This window comes from Podarcis liolepis (genome assembly GCF_965112155.1).
Source record: "Podarcis liolepis genome assembly, chromosome: 6".
Lineage (NCBI taxonomy): Eukaryota > Metazoa > Chordata > Lepidosauria > Squamata > Lacertidae > Podarcis > Podarcis liolepis.
Window position 1 is genome coordinate 72,644,320 of NC_139559.1, and position 26,058 is coordinate 72,670,377.

The following is a 26,058-nucleotide window of genomic DNA, read 5'->3' on the forward strand; positions in this document are numbered from 1 at the left end:
GCTTACACGTACCTTTTTAAAAGTGCACCAGGAGATTTGCTTTGTGCAGTTTGGTTCCGGGTGTTCTGGAAGCATGTATTTATAGATCCCAGATGAGCAGATTCTAAAACATAAAAACAACCCAAAACAACTTTCAAGTGGAAAGCAAACGTAACTGAAGCACTATCTTAAGGTTTTACCACTCCAAACAAAAGCAAATTAATCAGATATGCAAAGCGGCTTCTCCAGTTATATTTTGCAAACAAAATGGGACCAATTTCCCGTGAATTTTTATCTAAAAATTCAAGAGATGAAAAGAGGAAGCATTACTAGCAACTGGCAAAGCAACCCCAAACCCCATATACTGGAGTCCGACTGCCACCCCACTGAAATAACACTCGTGGATATTCTCAGTGAGCGATCGACCACTGATGCTTCTTGCAGAGGCCAGCATCAAGTCCTGAAATGGACCTAATTCAAGAGGGGAGCTTGGATCCACTGGGTTCAGAGAAACCCTTGGGCCAGCCCTCCCCTTGCCTCCAACCTGGAACTAGCAAAACTAAATTTCCTTCCTATTGGAACGAATAGATGAGTGTCAAAAACTGTGCAGGGAAGAAAAGTAAGTCTGCTCCCCATCATCTCCTACCCTGGCTGGCATAAGCCAACAGAGCTTTGGAAGTAGCATCAATTTACCGCTCCCCCATCCATTTATTATAGTGTCATACAGACTAAGTACTACAGCTGAAGTTCTGGCATTCATCTTGAATATCACAAGCAAATTATGGTACCTTTCAAAAGCCACGTTCTGCACTTTTCTTTCTCTCCCCACCAACAAAAGCCAGTTAGCACCCCTTTGTATCTTTTGTATAGTATGGGTGGGCTTGGATACTTCCCCCCCCCCCCAGATGCCAATGATATGAATTCTATGCATGCAGTGATAACGGTTATTTTATACATAAGTGTATGTTACATGCAGCTGCTTTACCTGAAGTCTTAGTTTTCTCCATATCAGTACAAAATGTGCTGGCGTCCACAAGGCTACTGTCATCGTAATCGCCCCAAATCTCATCTAACTCAAAGTTTACACTGAAAGGTTCTGAAAACAAAGAGCTGCTTTTATCGGCATCAGTCAAGTTATTATTTATTGAAGATTCTTTGAAATTTTCATGTGAAGGCATTGTCCAACAGCTCTTTTCATTCCAACTTGCAGGTTGCTTGCTTACAACGAAACCTATAATTGAGCATAATAAAAATACAGGTGAAAGAGTAAAATGATTTCTCACCAAGGGTTAAAAAAAAGCTAGAAAATTTGTTAAATTTATACAAGAAGGCATGTGTGAACACTATTTTAGGGAATAGGTACACAGCAATAGGAATGTTTTTTAGGTCTGAGCTGCTTAATTCCATACTCATTATAAAATATATTCTAACTGCATTTGGATTACACAGGCTGCAAAAATTATTGCCAACTACCAATCCTAAAAATTCAAAACCATAAGGATGATCAAGAGACTGACTTTGAAATCAAGAGAGTTCTAGCATAATCAAATATATCATTTAGTCTCAGAATTCTACAAAAGCAAGAATGAGCTAGGAACCAATTGACAACCAGGACAAAGCTATCCCAATATTACCTGAATGTCACCCATCGAAAAGAAAAAGCTACAAGGAAATCTCAAGCTGTCAGAAAATGAAAAGCGAAACAAAACAGAGAAGTTTCAGCCAAAGGTAAGACATTTAAGTCACATTGATTGCAACTGAAATAATTTCTTCATTTGAAACCTCTGGTATTTTAAAACGCTTAACTTTCATTGGATTGAATCCTAGAATCCATTTACAACTTACCAGCCTCTTTGGAACCATCAGATTCCAGTGGTAAACTTTCCTGGAGAACAGGATCATTCCTTTCTTCCAGCAACGGGGACCCTGAATGTTGTAAATACCTTCATAAAAGCAGGCAAAATCACAGGAAAGGTGTAAATTAAATCTTATTTATATAGAAAATATACATTGTGTTTGTTGATATTAAAATGAACAAGTAAACTGGGTGACAGACTATTTTTATGGCAGTACAGTACCTTGGCAATCTTGGAAGCAAAGATTTAGGAGTATAAGCAAATTGTTTAAGATCCACATTTTGAGATTTATTTGGCATCTGCATCTAAAATACAGGGAGAGATCATTACAATGGACATATATGATAGCATGGGTTTGGTTTATGTATGTACAAATAAACCTAGAAAATGAATACTTCTGACACCTTGTCAGGAATAGGAAAGTCATATATGAACAACATTATTTTTCCCCACTTTATGAGAGGTGTTTTTTATATGGTTGAGAAGGTGTATAATTTTTTTTAGGGGAGAAAACGAATTAAATGAACAAATTTAGTCAGCCGAAGCTTGGAACTATGCAAGCATGTCAACAAGCCCGGGCTGGCTGTAATCTATAGTTTGTTAACCATATTTCATTCCCTGTTATCAATTGTCCAAGTCATTCTCCGGCAAGGAAGGGAAGAGCAATTCCTCATTCCTATGTGTAACTCTGCAAAGGAGGATGAATGAATGGCAGTCCTACAGTGGTAGAACTATTCAGCTTTGAAACCTGAAGAAAGGTGGTGGGAATCATCCTGAAGTTGCTAACATATGGTCGAAAAGTCTTCACTCTGTCCAAGTTTTAATTCTACTGAGTTCTAATAAAAGTATGTTAACACAGATATATTGTGTACGGTCTTTATTTGCAAATCTTGCATACCCAAATCAGGCAGCCAAACAATGTGTGACACTTGCATTCCAATCTTTAAGCTGTTCCATGATGAATAATTATTCCAGTCTTACAGCCTGATCATAATTCAATTTTGCATGGAAATATATCCCAGTGATTACAAATTATCTGAGAAAACTTACTTGAAAATAGGTCTTACTGCAATTTACAATAAAAGTTACTTTCAAAGAAGTTTGCTGGGATAGTTCCCATTAACAAGGTTGTCTTTCATCTTTTCTGGGCACCTTCTTAATCAATGCATATAGCTTTTCCTCTCTGCCAATTTCATAGCAAATGTTTGACAGCAGTAACCATATTACTAATAAAAATGTTAACTGGAAATAGACAGACATTCTGTTAACAAAGTGCAAGCAAAAGTATTTCCGCATCTGTGCACCTTTAATCGTTTGGCTGGGGGAATGGCAGATTCTGTGTTTCTGTTCCTCAAATCAGCGAGATATGAAGAAAACTTTGAATCTTTCCTCATCTCATATTTCTGTGAAACTCCAAATTTACCTTGAAAAAAGATAAGTCTACATGTTTTGTGTCTACTTTCTATTTGCATTCAATTAAAATTTTTATGCCATACAACGTTAGGAAGACAACATGGTAAGTTACAAACATTTAAAAATAATCTTTGGTAATTCTGTATCTGAACAACCAAGACTGAACCTTTCTCTGTTTCTAAAGAGCAAAGTTGCATTGTTCTGCTGCATTTTCTGTATCAGAAAGCCATTCGTAAATCATGTTGTGCCCTTGTGTAATTTCACACCCAAGTTTCCTATAAATGTACATCCCATATTTTTTATTTGGCTAATAGCCTTTGATTACCAAGATCTATGTTACCTGTACAGATGGAAACACTGAATGGCAGTGAGGTCAGGGCTGCACAGGTGGACTAAAGAGGCACTGATAGGAGTACCATATTGGTTCCACTGGAGTCTTCAGAGCCCCCCCCATAGCATCCTGGTGTGCAGCATTGCTCCACCCACTACTGTGTAATGCTAAGCCAGGGATCTTTGTTTATTTCTCCCATGTGCAAGTGGGGAGCCGGGTGCAAAACAGCCCAACTCAGCATGGCTACAATAAACCATTAATTACGGAAATGTGCCACTTGGACCTATATGTTCGTCAAGAAACCTATTTCTTTCCAGTTAAGTAAATCTGCATTATCCAATCTAAGGAATTATCACCGTTCTGCTATGGTCGCACATTAATGTATTTATTCTGTAGTCCAAAACATCTACAGAGGGCTAGTTTGGGGACAGGATGTATAGACAGTCTTGTGGCTAAATGTTGATTGTGGGTGGGGCTCGCTGCTGGGATCCCGCTCTCCTCTATATACAGTGCCAACATTGAAGTCACAGCAAATTACAGAAGCCATGGGAAAGGAATGTGTCCCGAAGTGCTTCTTGAAGATACAAAGGAGCCCTCCTGCTCTTTATCCCAGTAGGCAGTTGACAGCTCTTGATTTTGTGACTGCTCTGCGGTGAATTTAATCCCAGCAGCAAAGGTGAAGTAATTCACCAAGTGATCTTTTGAGTGCTAGGCAGTAGTGGCCAGCTGCGTTTCAGACCTGCCTTCTCAATGCCATGCACTGCGGCAGTTTACCAAGAGGGGGAAGGCAAGGCAGTGGAAGCTCAGCACAGCGTTGCTTCAGTGGCGGGTTGCAGCAGTGGGAGCATCAGATTGGCTCTGCCGCTGCACCTGAACCGCACCAGGTTCTCAGTCTTGTCCTTCCCGCTCTTGGGTAAATCGCAGTGATGAGCGGCATTGGGGGTCAGCAACACAGCATCACCCCCAACACATCATATATCATGCTGGGATAAGAAGAAGAGAAACGACTCTCCAGAAGTCCCTATAAATATCACTCTAATATATATTTGTGTTTTAAAAAAACCAAAGGCATTTATTTTGTAAAAAAAAAAGTTTTTCCTTTTATAAAAGCAGTATAAATTGCATATGATGCCGTATCCATTGTACGCTCATCCCTTGTTTTGCAGTGGCGTTCGTTCTAGAAGAACTTGTGAGACAATCTCCACATCCTTTCCTGTGTGTGCAGCCCCACATGTGATATTACCTCCAGCAAACCCACGTTCGAGGCTCATAAAAGTGTTCAGATGTGTGCAGAGCAGTGCACATTTCAATGCTCACATCAAAGGCTGGATCCTCCTCCCTTTCGCAGGTAAAGGTCGCCCAAAAATGAATGAAACTTACAGCAGTCATGTCCACATATTTCCTTATTTTTGCAGTGATGGTTGCATTTCCTATTCCCGTCCTTCATGCTGAGGTTCCCTTGGCTACGAGGGCCTCCTAAAGTAATATATACCTATTTTAAAATATTGATTATGTTGTTCATTAGGTGACATATGGCAGTGGGGTGGACCTTGGTTGATTTTGAGAGCATACATTATCCAAGTGATATTAGACATAATTTGAAAACGTGAACATGTAGAACAGTTGTTATGTACTTATCATGGACAATTGTTGATTGTCCCGTCAGTCAATTGCCTAAGAGGGTAGGCAATTCCAGAGGTAACCTATATTGCATGTTTGCTATCACTTAAAGTGAATTGTGAGTCTACCCTTAATATTTGCTACTATACTATTTTAAAGTTTAATGTCATAGAAGAAAAGCTATAAAAGCCATAGAGCATGAATATTCTATTTATCGCAACTCAGTGGCAATAAATGTCCCACTGCAGTGATTGAGCCTTTCACTGGAAAAGCTGTTCCTAATCCCAACTGCCTGTAAATAAATGCCATTTAAAATTAACAGGATGTACTTTCAAACAAGTACATTCAGAAATGGGGTGCCATTAAGTATGTTACTTTAAGTCTATTTCATTTATTTATCAATTTAACCCCACCTCTTAAAACAAAGATGGGGCTCGGCTTATAATAATTAAAAGCAAAAGATTGTAAAATACAATTTTAAACGTTTAAGGAGCGACAAACAGAACAACAAAAATCTGGCAATTATACACAAAAAGAAACCTTCCCCAGATATACCCCCAATGCCTGCTTAAAGGGTGGTCTTGGCATATCTTTTTTGATGCTTTTCTTCTTGTCAACTCATCCCAGAGCCTCCAAGCAGCAATCAAAAAGGCACTGTGCCCCCCCAAAAAAAAATTGTTTCTAGTTTCCTGCAAACTTGGAGCAGGGCATCAGTCCCTGCGGATAAGGGCTTTGCCCCAACATCCCTGAAGAATACTTGGGAGCCAGCATGTTGGTGGAGTGGTTTTATTTATTGAAATATAACCTAAGATCTTCAAATCAACAGCCAACTAAACAGTGAAAGCAGGTGAGTTTATTCATCGTATAAAAGGGGAGGCACCCTCTTGCAAACCCAGGGTATGTCAACTGCTACACACAGTGGTTTCCTGTGTGGCCCCCACCTCCATTTGCTAGGGCTGGCTCAAGACATTTTGGAACCCGAGGCAAACCACAAAATGGCACCCACCTCTGCACCAGGGAAGAAGGAGTAAGTGAAGACCCGTATCAGAAACAAGGAGGGTGGGGATAAAGATCGACATCAGGATCTGTTGTCCCTGTGGATCGTGCCTCCTGAGGTGGTTGCTTCACCTTGCCTCATGGTGGGCTGGTCCTGGGTCAGAGCAGGCTTAAATTGCCAAGGTACAATTGCCAAGTTAAGTGAATGGTCACTTATCCTGGTGATCTCCTTGCCCCCCCCCCTTTAGGGAATCTATTGGAGTCTGCTTCAGGTATGGGATGGGGTGTGTGGGACGAATTTGTCCCTGTGGCAGGAGCGCCATTGTGCAAGAAAAGGCATCCTCTGAGATTATGCTGCACTTTCATTTGTTTGCAATCAACATTTTAAAGCCAATTCACAACATTATGCAAGATTGCACTGGGATTTGCTATCAAGTATATATGCAACTGTATCCAACCCTGCCTCTCAGATCTGTTATTTAGTACGGAACTATCACTTACCTTTACTGATTTCTGCTGTTGCTGATCCTTCTGAGGAAGTCTGATTGGATGAACATTCACTTTTTAATGTTCCATGTACGGTCACCATTTCATTTCCAAACCTCTTTGGTCCAAGATAAAATGCCTTAAATTTTTTCTGGATATCTAGTCCAACTGTTGCAGAAAATATACATGTATGATTTATTGAGTTATCAAATATGTCTGTATTTATATAATTCGGCTCCCTTAATAAATTGAAAGATTAAAATACCAAAAGAATGCTATGACCCAAGTGCAAAGGAGACCGATGCCAGACCAACAGCTACTCTCCAGAGTCTTTCCTTCACCAGCTTATTTTTTTATCTAAATATAATGGCCACTTACCTCCTTCCCGTGTGAGCGGCGGTCGTGGCCAGACGCAGTGTCTCCCTCAACTCACTCCATGGCACCTTGCCATTTTTGGCGATTTAGGCCTTGGGTGGAATCCTATAGTCTTTCATCCAATTAGGGTAGGGAGGGAAGTGGTGATTCATCCCACCCCATATCCTGAGGCGGCGATTACAGGGTACCCCATTAGAGGGGTCTGGAGGGAAGTCTCTGTCCAAAGAGCCAGTTGTGTAGGGCTAGAGGGCCATAGGGCTTCCCTTAGCATTTAGGGGGCCAGCTGCGTAAACCTGTGTTTTGCGATGGACCCACCTTCCCAAATACACCATGTCATGCCTCAGACCCCCAGCAGGGGGCTGAGAGGGATACATGTCCAATGCCTATGCCAAAGCTCCCTACATCTGAAATCAACAGAGTTGTGGCCATTTCAGTTGTCGTGTCCATTTTCACTTTTTAAAATATGGCATGTTAGTTGCTAAAATTGCAACAATTCTGATTTATGGTGTGAGCTGAACAGTCTTTTTCAAGCAGAAAATGCTGCAGACATCACTGAAACAGCTTGCACAAAGTGGTATTTAAGGCAGTGGAAACAAACTGAATCCAGTATTCTCATGACAGCTTTGGCGTTTTATCATACAGAGGTTAAAATCAGCACAACATTGGATCAGAAGCTGATTTTGAATATGCAAACATGACGTTTGCAATTTACCTTCCCACACCTTTATGTGTTTTACCACTGAGCCATGGTTCCACCCCCTGAATGGAGCTACAGGTCAAATGAATGTGGTCTGCTTCCTACTGGTTACATCAGTCAGTGGGGCAGCAGATAGAAAAGGAGAGCATAGTTATGCAATTTTAAGTCAAGGGAGCTAAGTCTGGGTACAATCCATTAAGTTTGCAATATATTATAGAAATAGAATGCAGTTTTACTTGAACAGAATTGGTTTTAAGACTTACATCACATAAATTAACTTACCATATTCAGAACTGATTAGATTTATGCTAAGCTCTTCAGACTTAACAGCTCTTCTCACTTCAACCTTTTTAGTCCAATTTCCAATTTTCAGCAAAGCGGAATCCCTGCAAAGTATCAATATACCATATTAAATATGCACAAATGGGCAATTTTTTAAAGTTTTAAAATGATTTGAGTATACTCACGTAATCTTTTGCTTAAAAACCACCTGATTATCATTATCTCCTATTATTAAGGTCACGTAGTGAAAATCTGGGGCAGTTCTCTTTGTCTGTAGCTGTTCAAAGTTCTTTAATATGACCGTCACTAGAATTTCAGCTACGGCTTCACTGTATTTTGTTAGCTTGAAAAAGATACATATTTTAAAAATAATACTAGTTTTTCACCTATTTCAAAATGTAGAAATACAGCTTTACTTTGTATATATTGGCTGGGTTCAAACATACTGCTAAAGTATGATTTAATGTTGTAAACGCCGGTGTTTGGCTCTGACACACCCCATTCCCCTCTCCTCCAGGTTGGCCACAAGGAGATGCAAAACGTTTACTTCTGCTTTCAGATAATCAATATTTGTTTTGTGAAGTGCAAATCCAGTATTGTGTTTAGTCTTAATTAGGGTTAAGGAAACAAGTCAACTGCAAAAGGTTGTTTCTGATCCTAAGTTTCTTCCCTAAACCATAGTTCAGACTACACCAAACCATGGTTAGTTCAAAACAGTGCCTTTTACACACAGAGCATGAAGGTTTGAGAAGGGCTTCTCTCTATATATGTGACAATGTGCTTAGAAGTCTCTACTTGATCAGGAATCCTGATAAGACAAGGTCCCCAGTTGCTTCTACATGCATTCTGTTGAACCCAGAAGTGCCCCCCTTCAGACCTTCACAATTAGCATGAAAAGTTCAGAGAGGAGCCTTGGCATGAGGATATTGGGTCCTGGGCTTCTTTCTGCATCCCTGCCCCTACACATAACCCTCACATGTTCAGCCAAATCCTGCAAGAGGGCATTATTTGACAGTTTATAGGCTGTGGGAGAAACAGAGAGTCCTACCCAGAAACGTATCTACCCTAAGCTACCATTGTATTGCGCTAGGTATTGTGGCTAATCCAATATTGATCTACCACCTAATTTTTTGCTTCTTAATTCTCCCTGTAGTTTCCTTTCTATGTGTATACTGCAAACATGAGGAAATCTGCACAAGCAGAAAATGGAACAAATGAGAGATTACAAGAAACAGGGACCACGATGCAGACAAAATCTTACAGAAAAATCAACATGTCTTAGGTTTACTTTTCCAATTTATAATTATTAGATCTTCTCTATAGGCTCCTTATTCCTCCTCCTCTCCAAGTTAGCACATTTCATTCCTACAAAATCACTGTAAACCTAGGAATTCTTAGCTTGAGGACCTTCTTTGTAATTATTGAGGGCACTACACATGTCATGAGAGTTAAATAACCGAACCGATCTTTGTGAAATTTAGGAACAGAGTTTTATTTAACCTTCTCTATACAACTGTTTTGGAGGTGAAGGGCAGAAGAAAAATGCAATTAGGCCATTCTATTTACCTGCTCTACAGTAAGGTCATATTTTGGAAGGTGTGCTACCGATTCTTTAATTTGATTTCCAAAAGGAGGGTGCCTATTCAAAATCTGGAAATTTAATTTCAGAAAGAGTTTGTATTAATTCAGTATGCATTGATTTTGAAACATCCTAATACAAAATAGCATCGATTTGAGAAAGATTGTCCCCCTGATATTATCATTGCTAACCATTTCCCCATAATGCATCAAAATAGTAAAAACATTATTTTGGGATATTTTAATTAAACTGTTCGCTGACAAATGTTAGATTATTGATTGACTGATTGATTGATTGATTGATTGATTGTCTGCCTTTCTCCCAAGTTGGGATAGAAGGCAGCTTACATATACTAAATAACACTATATATAGTATATTTTATAGTATCAAACATTATAAAAAGTAATACAAACAAACCAGGGGAAAGTAGTTAAAATGCAATAAAACACATTTATAACAGCCATTAAAATACTGATAGCTCAGACAGCAGCCTAGTAATAATATCTGCTGCACATAATTTTCAATGGCCTGTTTAAATAGGAAGATCTTAGCATGCCGGAGGACCGATAACAAAGAGAGAGCCAATCTAACTTCTCTAGAGAGGGAATTCCACAACAAGACAGTAGCCACAGAAAAGGCTGTTTGTTGTGTAACCACTAATTGTGCCTCTGAAGTTGATGGGACCAAGAGAAGGTGCTTACCCGAAGAGCTTAGCACCTGGGCTGGTTTGTAAAGAAAAATATGAACATTCAGTTAAGCTGGGCCCAAGTTATCTGGGGCTTTTATAGGTCATGAATTGTGCCTGGAAAGGGACCAGGAGCCAGTGAAGTTGTTCTAACAAAAGAGCGACATGCTCTCCGTTAGCAGCCGTAGTCAACAGTCTGGCTGCAGCCGTCCAGACCAGCTGAAACTTTCAAACATTTTTCAAATGCAGCCCAATGTACAGTACATTGCAGTAGTCCAATCGGGATGCAACCCAGGGATCAGTCATCATGGCTAGGAATTAATGCAGCTGACACATGAGCTATAATTGTGCAAACATATACTTGGACACCATTGAAACCTGGGCAAAATCCAGGAGTATACTTAAACTACGAGTCTCCAAGAGAAGTGTAACCCCACCCAACACAGGTTGAATCGTTATTTCTTTATCTGCCTTCTGACTGATCAAGAGTGCCTCTGTCGTGTCTGATTAAGTCTCAGATTGTTCACCTTCATTCAGTCTGTTACTGACATCAGGCGCTGATTTAGAAGAGGCAGGTTCCTTGGATTTTGATGGAAAAGATAGAAGGATAAAATACCCTAACAGCCTGCTTTTTCACTAGCCTCCAGTAACTGCCATCTACAGGGCCCTTATGCGTGCTTACAAAAAAATTAATAATAATCAGCCAGTCTTTTATTCAAGTGATTGTATTTGGTACCACAAACAATGACAGTACAGTGGAAGCAAGAAAATATATGACAACGACTTGTCTCACTCATTCTGCTCCAAGCTCATTTTCCAACCTACATCCAAGAAATCACTGACCGTCTGTGGTGTCATTATTGCTTTCCCCTTCTGCCAAGTAAACATACTTAAACAAAATTGTAAAATAGGCAGATGATAAAATAAATACCAATTCAAGTTCCCTTGCATTTATATCTTCTATTTTTTCAAAGGATACCAGACCAGCGCTCATCATTGCACTTGACAGTGTCATACCTGTTGAAAATCGCAGCCTTAATTGGTTTTTGTTTTGTTTTTTGTTTTACTAATAGCATTTTCTTACAAATACTGTAGTAAATAATAAATTATCATTATCTTCACCAAAGGCAAGCAAATATAAAATGGCATTTAAAATACATTTGAAGAGGGTTACACCAAATAGATCTCAAAACATTGGCACAATTCTCCTTCAAGTTTCATTTTCTGAACAGACTTATGCAAGAAGTAAAAATTAAAGACAAAAACCTTATAGCAATGGCCATCAATTATAGGTGGATTATGAGAAACAGAGATGGATTGCTGAATTTCTGTCACAATTTGCCATGTTGCTGGCATGCACCTGTCATAGTTCAAAGTTCTGGCTATAGGAGGTAAAGATCAAACTTCTGCCTGTTTAGAACAAGGGCTGACTTGACTGATTTACACTGAAATCCTGTGCATATTTACCATAAGTCCAACTGGGCTCAATGGAGCTTACGCCCAAGGATTGGATGCCTAATCTGCTACATGTGCCTTTTCCACTTTCTGCGTGTGTTAATTCTTGCCAGTATCAAACTGCGCTCAGGCCAACAGCAAAGGCTGGTATCCAAAGAGATGCTGTGAGCACGCTCAAGTGCATATGTTCATACACTGAAGCATCTCTGGTTTTCTTTTCTAATTGCTGCTTCTTGTGCACAATAGAGACTGCTGCAGCATCTCCCCATGTCTGGGAGTCAGGTTTTTTAAAAAGGGGTCTCATTTCTTAGGTGTGTCAGAAGCCTCAGTAAGGCACCATCATTTAAAGCAGTATCACAACACTTTAAACAGTTATGTCTTCTCCCAGCTATGAAATTCTGGGAACTGTCGTTTGTTAAGGGTTCTAAGAAGTTGTTAGCAGACTTCTATTCCCTTCACAGAGCTCCAGTTCTTAGAGTGGTTTAACAGTGAATCTCTCTTCCCATGGACATCAGGCTACTGTAGATGACCCTCAGGGTCCCTTCCAACTCTATACAATTCTATTATTCTTTTGAGGAATCCATGGCTGTTTAAAGTGATAATGATACTGCTTTAGTTATACAGTGTGGATGGGACCTAAGATGCAGAAATTCCCCATATGACCCTTTGAACTCCGCAGCAAATATTGGGCGTGGGGTGTTATATATCGTAACTGAGTTCACTATACATTGTACTTTCTTGTTGACTGTAGTACCTACCAATTTTTTCAAGTTGTTTAGATACATACAGTGAGTTTTCCCAAAGTCTACACCTGAAGCACTTGGCTAAAATCAGAGAGCTTAATAATGCAGTAAAGTTGTTTTGACGGGAGGCCAGAAATTCAGACAACCCTGCACAAGAAAACAAACATACAGGTGAGGGGAGGGGAATCTTGCAAGACAGACTGTTTTTAAATAATCCAAAAGTAAAAATGATCTTTTATCATACATTTTGTAAGCCTTATGCCATTTCTGAAAATCTTCCCTATATCTTGTGTCAATGTGAAATCTTGTATGGGAATGCATCCTAGCTGTGCCTGAATAAGACTGCAAAAGAAATAGTGAATCATTCAAATTATCAAAACAGATTTTAAACATTTCAGTCATGTCAGCTACTGAAGGGGAAAAAAAATCAAGGTCAGGATAAAATCTAGAGTATATAGAAAGCTAAGAAGTGATTTTACAGGATATGCACAACTTGAAGATTTAACATACAGATTAAGAGAGCAAGAAGAACATACCGGTATGTTTAAAGAAGACTGCAAAACATTTATTGAATATATGGAAAATAACTGTATACAGCTGAAAACGCTGGCAGCATTAAGGTAAATTCAAAGGAGTAAATAATTTCTGATGGATGTAAAAGGGGAAAACTGATTGGAATGGTTATAGTAAAATATGCAGGTATGTACAATATATAAAATGAACCATGGATAGTGAAAAAGGGAAGCCATTAGATATTTTAAAGTTTGCAAAATATTTGAAATTGTAAAATTTAAAATTTAACGAAAATTATTATATATAAAAAGGAAGTGATTCTTCAGGAATAATTGACACAGAATCAGTGGCGTAGCGTGGGGGGTGCAGGGGGGGCCGGCCGCAACATCGGGGGGGGGGCGCTCGTACTCGCAGCTCTCTGCCCCTACCTGGCTCACTCACTATCTCTCAGTTAGGGGGCGCAAAATACTTGCCTTGCCCCGGGTGCTGACAACCCACGCTACGCCACTGCGCAGAATTTTATCACTGTCTTAAGTAGCAGTGAGTGGCTGCTGTATTTCTCTTTTAAAATAGGAAAGCCTAAATGCTTACCAATTCACTTTCATTTCTCTTGTTTTTATCTTTCCTTCCATTGGATATCTGTATATGAAACACAACATTTCCATTTTCATTCCATAAGACTGGGACCTTACTCCCATCTTAATGGTCCAATGACAAACAATGGATTCAAATATGACACACTGTCTAGCCTGTAGGAATTATCAGCAATGTATGTCTAGAATGATCACATGCAATGATATATACATGTTTGTTTTAGTTAGTGACCTACACAAGGCCTGAAGAATTAAGAGATCCACAAAGCCAAATGCAGCCCACCAACCATAAATGGTTCTATAATGCTCCTGGTATTGCTGCTTGCTTGGAGCAAACAATGTGATGATCAAGCACATGACAGGCCACTTTGCTGGGACTGCATTTGACTTATTGTGCCACTAATTGTAGAAGCCAGTTTTAAGTACACGTAAACGAAGTTCTGCTGAAATCAGAATAACTTAAGACACAGTTCATACACTAGATCTAAGAAGAACCTACAAGTGGGCAGAAAAGTCGATTAGATATAGCAACTGTTGGTTCGGACAAGTGCTAACTAAAAGCAGTCACACAACCTGAGTCCAGTTCTTTCAGTGTGTCTCCCCCCCCCCCCATGCTCCAGCATGCACTAGGGTTCTTCTTGCACCATGAGGGGGAAACAAAGAATTGCGAAATTTCAGTAATTTCCTTGTTTTGTCATTTCTTTGGTGCTCCAAAATGAATTCTTGCACTGCTGAAGAATGAGTGAGGGGTAGCAGCAAAGGAAGGGTGTTGGCATGGTGCTCTCAAGCGGATTGTAATACCTCTCAGAACAAGTAGTTGCTACACCCAGCCAAATGTTAACCACATGGAGTTTCTTCTTACATCTCCTGTGGGAACTGGAATTAGTAATATTTGAAATTGTGATTTTAAACCTATGTAACTGTGTGCAGGACAGCAACAGTTGTCTATAATCAAAATTAAACTTTATTTTTTGAATATATCACCTTGTACCTTATGCTTATCCTGTTCTTGTCTTTATTCAAAGTATTCAGTATTTTTTTCTCGTTTGTTCTTAACTTGATGTCTGAAAATTCATTGCAGCTGGAGATCAATGTGACCTGCAATAGTTTCTTTCATTTATTCAAAATTCTCCCATCTTGGCCTTTTCTAAATATTTAAATTATATTTTAAGCACAGCAGTATTACTTTTGATACCTCATAAGGCCTTTCAGGATTGCTAGCACAAACAAACCAGGAAAGTATGATTGGGGTTGCCCTGAAAACCAGGATTGCAAACCAGGATTAAATTTTGGTCTTCAATGTTCAATTGTACAGCTAAGTGCAAACCACAGTGTGCAAACCATATATTGTTCACGTGTATGAAAGCTGGGGTAGATCTACACACAGGGGGAAAAACCACTAAATAAGTCAGAAATTAAATCGTTATAGCAAAAGGAAAAAAAACCTTATGGAAAATCACATACAAAAAATTCCTGCTCTCTGGCACCAGCTGGTGTTGCATATTTATAACGCATTCAAATCACTGTTTCTTTGCTAATGTAGCTGAGCCCTGGTTAGGAAATCAGCCCTTTACAATATATTTCTAGCATATACAGTACACACTACAAGGAGTGATCAGTGGCTAGGCCAGAACCACATCAGTGTAAACAAGCAAAGAAAAATAAATCAAGTCAGAATGTGATAGATTGGGGGGGGGGGGAATTGTACACACAGCAAAACTAATGTACAATGATTATTTTAAGAAGTTTAATTGGGAAGTGTTGCAATATCTGATTTACGAAGTTTGGCAAATGGCGGGAGGAACTTTTTATAAAATAGCCTGTGGTAATATTAATGGACTAATTAATTAATTAATTAATAAGATTTCTTAACCACCTTTCACCATAAGGTCCCAGGCTAGGTTATAGCTATTTAATCTACCATTACAAAAACAGATAAAACTTGCAATTCTAAAACAAGTACAGTGGTACCTCAGGTTACGGACGCTTCAGGTTACGGACACTTCAGGTTACAGACGCTGCTAACCCAGAAATAGTACCTTGGGTTAAGAACTTTGCTTCAGGATGAGAACAGAAATTGCGCAGCGGTGGCAGCGGGAGGCCCCATTAGCTAACGTGGTACCTCAGGTTAAGAACAGTTTCAGGTTAAGAACAGACCTCAGGAACGAATTAAGTTCTTAACCCGAGGTACCACTGTAACGCTATTCCTAATGGAACACAACAGGGTTGGATTCAGGCTTAGTCATGGGATTTAAGTCTTCATGACTATGTAAAGTATAAATTTAAAATGGGATTATATGGAACAGCTGGGATCCAATAGTGCCATCCTGCTGGTAGAAAGCCTGATTTCAGAACTGTCACTTACCGTGCCTCCTTGGTGATCAGTGGTTGCGACCCAACGCAGCGCCTCCCTTGCTGCTTGGATGCAATGTGCTACTCTGAGTGCAATACGTCCCCCTCGGCCACCGTGGAGGCTCACGGGTTCCCGCCAAATCCATTGATTCAAAAGAGCCAATCCACGGCGGCCTTAAGGGGGCATGGCTCAACAAACGGACCTGTGGGAGGCAGGCTTCATTCAGGTCCGCTCGGCAACTATAAGTCCCAGCCAACCCTGCCCTCCTCATCCAGTATGCCTGGTACAATGTTATGCTACACTACAAGATGCCTTCCACCAGCTTGCGCAAGAGCTAACGAAACAGCAACAAACCCTTTCCTCCTTCTGCTCACGATATTCATATTTCATTTGTGTAACAAAATTACCAGTTCTTGTAAAGTCTCGTTTCCATGAATCGTAAAACACTTTTTCATGGTGTCAAATGCAATATAATACCAAGCCATTAGTCGTCCAGTTTCTGTAGGAAAAGAAATATAAAGCACTTAGCACTCTGGTGAGTCAGGTGTAGTGTTCCATCCATTTTTCTCCCTGCATATCATAACCCTGAGCAGACTTACCAGTTTTTAATTACTCACCTTTAGAGAGCGGAGACAACACATCATTAAGCAGATTTAACAACAGTACTGTGGCTTGCTCCGATAACAGAATTTCAAGTATTAATATTAAAGGGAAAAATTGTTCCCATTTACAACTATGAAATCACAGAACTGACATAAGAGCTTTCCATGCTCTCAAATTAGCATAAAGTGGCAGAGGGACACTTCTCCCAACAATGTACTTCAGCAGTATCAACAGTTCTGTCTGGTCTGGCCTAATGACCATGCCTATCTTGGGAACCAATATGGGCATTATTGCAGCTTTCACATTCTTTGCTGCCTAATGACTAATTCTGTGGCTGAACTCCACAATCCTCAGAAGAACTTTGAGCACTAGTGGGACAATTTAATCCTGAATGTGTTTTAAACCACAGCCTTTGGGCATGTATTTACTGACACCAGTTCTTAACCTCTTAATGCACCTGATTTGAAGCCATTTTCTATTTTCTCTAGTACACGCTTGCAACATAGATGTGTCAGCAAGAGGCTGCTCTTATCATGGAAATTGTAAGGAATGACAGGAAAGGAACCCCTAAAATATCTAGGGCCCTAGCCATAACAGAGGCAGTGCCCTATCCAGAAAACATTCTAAACACTAAAAAAAATAAGCTTCTCACTTTTGTAAGTTTTAAGTATTACCTGTTGGCTTGAAATAGAGTTTATCATCCATCTTGATCAAATCAAATGCAGATAAATCATTCAAGTTCTTCAAACATAATTCTGTTCAAGTAGGAGAAATAATTGTTAGTACATGTAGGGGAAAAAGTTTGGTACGTACCTAAGGCCACGTCCCTGCTAAAATTAAGCACTTTTGGGTCTCATGGAATTTGATATGAAATTTAAACAAGCTTAAGTCTTCTACTGATATCAATACAAGTTTAAAATTGGCAAGTAGTAGTTGCTGGACTCTGCTCTCAATAACCAACATATTTTAATCAAACCCTTGGTGAGTTAGGGACTTCCCCTGCATGTGAAGACAGGCTCCTGCAGATTGAGCAGACAAGAATAATACTGGGTCCAACAATCAAGAAGGCCATTACTGCACATGTTGCAGAAAGAAGTGAGGGGCAGATGGGGCTCGTCAACCTGAGAAGGTAGCCCATACAGGAGAAGGAAAATTCTGGTCCTAAACCTCCGCTGCCTTGAGGCATATCTTTGGGAGAAGAAAAGGCTAAGGAGTAAACCCTACATAAATCCAGAGTAGACTCCCTAAGATGATTTGATGGCATCTTGTATGCCTCCTTCTGCCATCTCCTGTAGACAAGCTGGTGCCAGATGTATTCCTTTGGAACACATCAGTAAGGCCAAGATGTGGGTCTTGTCTTCTGGGCAGCCCAGGACCTCCATACACACTGCCCAGGGTTGAGTCCCAGAGAGGTCACTTTGGTGCTGCAGCACACAATAGAAGCGGGAGGCAGCAATTACAAGTTACTGGTTTCTGCAGCCACAGCAGGTACTGTGATTCTCCAGTGGTTTAACTTCACCTTCAGATGTGCATTCCATTGTTTCTCAAGACAGATGGATGCCAACAATAACAAATCAAACAAGGCCCAGCTTAAACTTTTTTAAAAATGGTAAAGACCTTGCATGGTAACCTGCTGCTTATCTCAGACATTTTTAAAATGGCTGTACTTTCATTTTACATCTTACTTTGTTGTGAGGAAAGCCGTAGATCTGAAATGGAATCTAGATGGATATGTCAGTCAGGTGAAAAGATTATTTAACAACTTACGCGAGTATTACCTGAACTTTGAACAAAGCTGCTACTGATAAATGGTATAAAGAAGAAAGGATGTACAGGCTTAATAGATCACATAGGAACTTATGCAAAATGCATGGTCTTTTCAAGCATGGTGGAAAGTGTCTAACCTTGCAGTTTTGCTTCAATTCCACTTCTGTCCAATCCAGTTGGAAAACCTTCATCAATGGAAACATTTGCATTTGATTATGGCTTTAATTTGTAAGAATTCTCAGCTGTTATATGCACTAGAAATCTAAAAACAATATATTTATATAATGAACATATATGGGGACCTACCAGCCATGAGAAATAAAGGGGTTTTTGAGACTTAAAATGCATCCAAGGCCATAGCCTGGCTGACTGCTCTTCAATTCTAACGGGGTGTCTGGTGGGCCCTGATGTGCCTAGTGGGTTATTCATGTTTCTAAGGTGCAGAACTATTGTGCTGTTTGTTGTATAAGTTCTTCTGTCTTCTTCTGTCTCCTTTAGTAGTAGGCTGATTCTTGCTTGACCAAAAGTGGGGTGCTACTCAACCAGGACTTCTATCAGCTCCATTCAAAGGTATTGGTGCTTATACAGATTCAGTATTTAGTGAGTTATATATTCAATCCCCAAATCTGGTTTAATGCTTTCTTAAATTTGTTGCTGTTATTGTTTATTTCATTTATGAATCACTTCCTATGAGGCATCTCTAAGTGATTTACAATGCAAAAAACACATATATAAAAGAATCACATATATAAAAGAGCTAGAACAAACTGTATACATAAACCCAATTTTTTTGGCATAAAATATTACACAGATATATAATCAATCTCAAATCTAACATATATACTAATTGGGGTAACAATATTCAATTAGCACCCAGAATTGCAGTTAAGTCGGCTGAATGGGGTTGCATATTCATTGTATTGTACATTTAAAACACATCCCTCTCCCCCACAAAAGAATTCTGTAGTTTGTAAGGGTGCTGGGAATAGTATCTCTGGGAGGGGTAAACTACAGTTCCCAGGATTCTTTGGGGGGTGTTGTTCTCCTGTCACAGCTCTGAAATGGTCCTTTTTGTGTCGATGAACTATACCATGCACTGATTATTTATGAGCACACAGCATAAGAAGCTGGAATAAGAATGAAAGCAAAGGCTTAGAAAAACCCTTATTTTTTGTTTTCCTAGCTTAAAATATCTGCCTATGCAGAATGTATTATTGCCTCTCAATGATATTTCTTCCGTGTCTTACTACATAAATAAATCAGAAGAAAACAATTGCATAAATCTTCATCCTGCAATTCTGTTGGCTATAACAAATACTGTATGCACCTTTGTTTTAAGGAGTAGCTTATTATTGTGATTATTTTCCCATTTACTAATAAAATGGCTTCACCTGTATCTTGAAAGAATCAAAGTCAGTGTGAAAACAGATGTAGAGAAAGGTGCTAAATGTCCTAACTGCTATCATTTAAGGGCATTTCAACAAAGCAACTATTCCGTTTACCACTTCTTTCCTTTCTTTCACAGCTCTGAAAAGCAGATGTTCCATGTACAGAGAGATCCTACTGTGCTGAACACCCTAGAATGCCTTATGCTGTGGTGTTGACAGCAAGTAGGATCAGTGCAGAAGCAGAAACTCTGCCTTCAGGGGGGAAATAGATCTCTTTTCACTTGATAGGAAATGTTTTTCTGAATTTTAATGTTCTTTTTTGATCCTCTATAAAAACAAGTCTATTTAACAGAAAACCAGAAATGCCACACACTACTTCACAAAAGTGATTTGTCACACAGTGGTTAATAAATGTGAATTGTATTTCTTTTTAAAGCAGACTTGCGACTTCATACTGACAAGTGGAGGTGAAATGCCAGCACCACCTTTTCGTGTGCTCATTATGTTTCTATCAGCTACTGGGCCGTGTTCAAAGTCTTTACAAAGCCCTGAACAACTTGAGACTAGGTTGCCTGAGACCAGTTGCCCCTGTATTGATTATAAGATCACTTTGATCACTTGGGGAAATTTTACTCATGGAACCGCAGCCTACAGAATATTGCAAGGCATTTTCCACCATTGACTCTACACTGTGGAATGTCTTTCCCTCTGCTACACTGAAATGTTATCCATCCATTGTGTCAGGGAACTGCCATCAGAGCATCAGGTGGTGGAGGGACTCAGGCAGGATGAAAGAGACTCAACTGCTGAAGCAGGGACCAGCAGGGGGAGGAGTGGGTCTCTGAGGGAATGCGAGCAGGAGGGAGGGCTCAGGGAGGCTTCCAGCGAGAACAGTGGGGAGGTATCGGAGTCTCCCATAGGGAGACCCACACCTCGCAGGAAACTGTCACGCCGTGAGTCCAGGAGACGCGTTTCCGTTAAGGAACTTCTTTGCTGGAAACGCTTCCGCAGACAGCCACTGTCGGACTCTACTAGTGACTAGAGCAGACATGTCTGAGGAGCTCCGTCACACACGGAGGTTTGTGGGGTCGCACAAACTCTGAGGGAGCACGTTTTCACGCACAAGCAGCTAATCAAACCCTCACAGCAGTCCGACAGTCTTTGTACGCTGCCTGTGCAAGAGAAGGCATCATGAGCGAACCAACCGGAACCGGAGGAGCAGGGGCTGGAGCTGGTCCAAGCTTGGAAGATAGATACCGAGCGTTGGAGGTTCAACTGGCCCTGCAGACGGCGAGGTTGGAGGAGAGAAGGGCTCAGGATGCAGACAAGAAGGGGAGAGCCACGCAATTCCCCAGAAAGGTACCAGGATTGGTGCAGAAATTTGGGGGGGACCCCAAGGACTACCATGCTTTTAGGACAGAGATGCAATATGCCCTTAATGTGCAGTTCGATGAGTTCCCTGATGAGGAATCGCGAGTTGCTTTTGTAATTGGGCATCTTGAGAAAGGGGCTAGAGACTGGGTTCGACCCCTAATGGCAACGCACAATGACATACTAAAGGACACAATGAAGTTCTTTCGTGCAATGGATATCATGTTTTCCAGCGATATTGAGGAAGGGGTGGTGCGCAGACAGCTAATGGCTTGTAAGCAGGGAAGTCGATCTGTCCGTGAATATTGGACTGAGTTTACCATGCTGATTCACAGACTGAGTTGGGATTTATCGGCGGCACCCGTTCAAATGCTATTTGAAGAAGGTCTTTCTTCGGGGGTGAAAGACGAGCTGGCACGGAGCCCCAGGGCGGAGTCTATGGATCAGCTGACCAAATCTGCGCTGACCATAGGAGCGCGGCAGGAGGCAAGAGCCTTGGAGAGGCGGGAAGGGAGAGGGGAACGTTGGAAGGAGTTCCGCATTCCAGACATTCCTGAGCCAGCTTTCCCGCCGGCAGAGCCGATGGAAATCGGAACAGCGCGCGCGCGCGCATTTTCAAAAACCAGCGAGGGAGCTAAGAAGGAGGGAAAGGGCCCCCGGAAATGCTATCTCTGCCAACAGCCAGGCCACTTTGCCAGAGTCTGCCCCCAGAGGAAGGAATGGCAAGGGATGGTGGGAGCTGTTGAGGGGGGAGAAGAAGGGGGAGCGGAGCAGGTAAAAGCCAACGCCTGGTTGCCACAATTGGGGCACTGCAGCCAGGCCAAAGAGCAGTGAAAGTGCCCGTGCCAGAAGCTCCTCGACCTGCTCTAGTGATTGAAGTGTCGCTAGAGCTGCAGAATGGGCACCCCCTAAAAATAAAGGCGCTATTGGACTCAGGCAGCTCCTGCAATTTTATGAGCAAGGAGTTTGCTGCTGAACACCAGATACAGACCATCCCTTTAAGCAACCCCCTGCAGGTGACCACGATTGATGGCAGGGAGTTGTTGGGAGGAGGAGTCCGCTTGCAGACTGTCCCAATGATAATGAGGGTGGCAAGGCACACAGAACTGATAGCGTTTAATGTGGCCACCCTGGGAGGCGCTCCCATTATTTTGGGAATGAGCTGGCTAGCTCTACATGATCCGCTGGTTGGCTGGCATCAAAGAGTGGTGTCCTTTGGTTCAGCACATTGCCTAGAACACTGCAAAGGGGAGAAGGGTTCAGCAGGGGCCCAAGCCACCCTAGCAGGGACTGAAGTAATGGGGAAGGTGAAGGTACCACCACAGTATGCGGATCTCAGCGACGTGTTCAGCGAGAAGGAAGCTGACCAACTACCACCTCATAGACCCTTTGATTGTCAGATCAATTTACTCCCAGGAGCACAGCTTCCCGTGGGCAAGTTGTATGCCATGTCAGACAGGGAAATGCAGGAGTTGCGAGGGTTCATTGACAAGAACCTGAAGAGAGGCTTCATCAGAGAGTCCAAAGCAGCAGGGGGGAGCCCAGTGTTCTTTGTGGACAAAAAAAATGCGGACAAGCCGAGACTTGTATGTGATTTTAGGCGGCTGAATGCAGTGACTGAACCGGTGGCGTTCCCTATGCCCAGAATTGATGATATTTTGACCAGGGTGAGGAAGGGAAAGATTTTCACAAAGCTGGATCTAAGGGGGGCGTACAACCTGATACGCATAAGGAAAGGGGATGAATGGAAAACCACCATGTTTACCCCTTTGGGGGCGTTTGAATACCTCGTTATGCCATTTGGATTACAAGCAGGCTCCGCGTGTTTTCAATCTTTTATGAACCACGTGCTGGGCCCTTTGCTCTACAAGAACTGCGTTGCCTTTCTAGATGATGTGTTGGTGTATTCTGAGAATGAGGAGCAACATGTGAGAGACGTCAGAGAAGTGTTGAGCAGACTGCAAGCCAACAGGCTGTGGGTCAAACTGGAGAAGTGTCGGTTCCATACCAAGGAGGTGGAATTCCTGGGGTACCGCCTGTCAGACAAGGGATTGGCCATGGATCCCGGCAAGGTACAGGCAGTGCTGGAATGGAAAACACCCAAAACCAAGAAGGATGTGCAGAGGTTCCTAGGGTTTGGAAACTTTTATCGTAAGTTCATCCGCAACTTCGCCCATCTGACGGCGCCCATCACTGACTGTCTCAGCAGTAAAAAGAAGTTTGTATGGACGGCGGAGGCGGAGCGAGCGTTTGAGGAACTGAAAAGGGCCTTCGCCTCTGAAGAACAACTTCTGCATGTGGATTTACGAAAGAAGCTAAGGGTTGAAACAGACGCATCTGACAGAGCCATAGGGGCGGTGCTTCTTCTGCAGCCGGGGAAGGAGGAGTCAGAGTGGCGTCCGTGTGCCTTCTTCTCGCGGAAGCTGAACAAATCCGAGAGGAACTACACGGTGTACGACCGAGAACTGCTTGCTATTCATGAGGCGTTCCGGAGATGGAGGCATCTGCTAGTTGGTGCACAACATAAAGTGCAAATGTGCACGGACCATAAAAATCTAGAGTACTGGAGAACGGCGCGAGTGCTCAACCAAAGGCAGTTGAGATGGGCCCAAGAGTTCTCCAAATTTAACTTTGAGATTTGTTATGTGCCAGGCCCAGAGAATGTTAGGGCTGACGCTCTCTCACGCAAACCTGAATATTTGGAGGGGGAGGGAGCACCCGAAGAAACCCATATCATTCCAGAGGACCGCTGGGTGTGTGGGGCGACTTTGGTGGGGCAAAGGGAATTGGTAGAGGGTACGGTGCAGGATGCATACGCCCAGGGGAAACTCAGGGATCTCAGAGGGGAGGAAGACAAATCCGGTGGTTTTGAGGAGAGAAATGGGGCATTGTATTATAAGGGAGCGTTATACATACCTGAAGGGGAATTGAGGGAGAAGGTACTCAAGCAGCTGCACGATAGCCCCACAGCAGGGCACTTTGGGCAACACAAAACCATGTGGCTGGTTACCAGGGAATTTTGGTGGCCCAAGGTCAGGGAAGATGTGCGGGAGTATGTGAGAGGGTGTGAACAATGCCAAAGAGCCAAGGGGGAGAGGCAGGCGCCGGCTGGTTTATTAGAACCACTGCCCACACCTGAGAGACCGTGGGAAGCAGTGGCAATAGATTTCATGACTGATCTGCCAAGGTCTAGAGGGAAAACAGCCATCATGGTTGTAGTAGACCTGTTAACTAAAATGGCCCACTTCATAGCCTGCTCACATGCGGTTACAGCAGAAGAAACCGCCAAATTGTTTGTAGAGAATGTGTTTAGGTTGCATGGCGCCCCCTTGAGGGTGGTTTCAGACCGAGGGAAACAATTTACTTCCAGGTTCTGGAGGAAGCTCATGAGCTTACTGCATGTAGAGGTTAATTTCTCGACGGCCCGTCATCCTGAAACCAACGGGCAGGCGGAAAGAGCAAATGGGGTTCTCCAACAATATTTGAGGTGTTATGTTAATGACAGAGAGAATGATTGGGTGGAGAAGTTGGCGTTGGCAGAATTTGCCTACAACAATGCAGAGAACGTGTCCACGGGGATGAGCCCCTTTTTGGCTAATCACGGGTGCCATCCCAGAGCCTTCCCAGGGGGGGAGGGGGAGAACTGGAGCGTTCCAGCTGCAGAACAGTTCGTGGAAGAAATGGAAGCGATCCATCGCCAGCTCCAACTCAATTTAAACAGGGCTAAGGAGGAATATAAGAGGCAGGCAGACAAAAACAGAAGGGAAGGTGAAAGCATCAGGGTGGGGGACCAGGTGTGGCTGTCAACCCAAGGGTTGCCATTCAAAGGAGGTTGTAAGAAATTAAGACCCAAAAGGCTGGGTCCGTTTGAAGTCATACAGCAGGTCAATCCAGTGGCTTTCAGGCTCCGGTTACCGAACCACATGAAGCTGCACCCAGTTTTTCACAGGTCGTTGCTGTCACCGTATAGAGGAGACAGTGAGGGGAGGGTCACTAGGGGACCAGCAATGGAGGAGAAGGAACACAGCTACCATGTAGCGGAGATCCTCGATTCCAGGTGGAAGGGAGATCAAGTAGAATATTTGGTAATGTGGGAAGGGGAACCGGAGTCGGAAAACACCTGGGTTAGGGCAGAGGATGTCAATGACGAGGTTTTAATAGAGACTTTTCATCAGAGGTTCCCACGTAAACCTCAGCCTGTAGCGAGGTTCCGAAGGGAATACTTTGCCACCACCGACGAGGAAGAGGAGTTGGAGGGGTTCCCAGATTCTGAAGAGGAGGAGGATTCAGCTGGCCAGGACGACGATCGATGGAGAGAATTGTTCGAGACGTCAGAAGATGAGGAAGATTCGTTTCGGGGTTTTAGCCCTTCACCTCCCAGGGGGGAGGAATTGGGAGGGGGTGAGGGGGGCCCTGGAGGGGAAGTGGATGTCAGGGAACTGCCATCAGAGCATCAGGTGGTGGAGGGACTCAGGCAGGATGAAAGAGACTCAACTGCTGAAGCAGGGACCAGCAGGGGGAGGAGTGGGTCTCTGAGGGAATGCGAGCAGGAGGGAGGGCTCAGGGAGGCTTCCAGCGAGAACAGTGGGGAGGTATCGGAGTCTCCCATAGGGAGACCCACACCTCGCAGGAAACTGTCACGCCGTGAGTCCAGGAGACGTGTTTCCGTTAAGGAACTTCTTTGCTGGAAACGCTTCCGCAGACAGCCACTGTCGGACTCTACTAGTGACTAGAGCAGACATGTCTGAGGAGCTCCGTCACACACGGAGGTTTGTGGGGTCGCACAAACTCTGAGGGAGCACGTTTTCACGCACAAGCAGCTAATCAAACCCTCACACATTGCTTCAGAAATATTGTAAATACATATTTTTGCTCAGGATTTCCCTGGCTTCCAATACCACACCTAATTATTAGTGAATTTCTGTTTTTCTTTGTTTTTAATGTTGTATATGTTGGTTTTCGGTAAAAAGGAA

The 26,058-nt window shown here is 42.3% G+C and overlaps 1 protein-coding gene across 2 annotated transcripts in view; it reads right to left on the bottom strand.

Annotated features, from left to right (window-relative positions):
• Positions 1 to 26,058, bottom strand: part of HFM1 (helicase for meiosis 1) — a 53,323-nt gene that overhangs the window by 3,361 nt on the left and 23,904 nt on the right. The window contains exons 18-35 of one of the 2 annotated variants that reach the window (XM_083510912.1): positions 18,464 to 18,511; positions 17,234 to 17,314; positions 16,364 to 16,455; positions 14,595 to 14,701; positions 13,602 to 13,649; positions 12,742 to 12,839; positions 12,513 to 12,644; positions 11,231 to 11,316; positions 9,602 to 9,685; positions 8,221 to 8,378; positions 8,036 to 8,139; positions 6,697 to 6,849; positions 4,960 to 5,055; positions 3,140 to 3,258; positions 2,058 to 2,140; positions 1,825 to 1,922; positions 965 to 1,210; positions 13 to 103 (exon numbers count right to left, since the gene is read on the bottom strand). In XM_083510912.1, coding sequence (XP_083367038.1) covers positions 13 to 103; positions 965 to 1,210; positions 1,825 to 1,922; positions 2,058 to 2,140; positions 3,140 to 3,258; positions 4,960 to 5,055; positions 6,697 to 6,849; positions 8,036 to 8,139; positions 8,221 to 8,378; positions 9,602 to 9,685; positions 11,231 to 11,316; positions 12,513 to 12,644; positions 12,742 to 12,839; positions 13,602 to 13,649; positions 14,595 to 14,701; positions 16,364 to 16,455; positions 17,234 to 17,314; positions 18,464 to 18,511 — 1,924 coding nt within the window. The remainder of the gene's footprint in view (positions 1 to 12; positions 104 to 964; positions 1,211 to 1,824; positions 1,923 to 2,057; positions 2,141 to 3,139; positions 3,259 to 4,959; positions 5,056 to 6,696; positions 6,850 to 8,035; positions 8,140 to 8,220; positions 8,379 to 9,601; positions 9,686 to 11,230; positions 11,317 to 12,512; positions 12,645 to 12,741; positions 12,840 to 13,601; positions 13,650 to 14,594; positions 14,702 to 16,363; positions 16,456 to 17,233; positions 17,315 to 18,463; positions 18,512 to 26,058) is intronic. The other variant, XM_083510913.1, reaches the window with a different exon arrangement.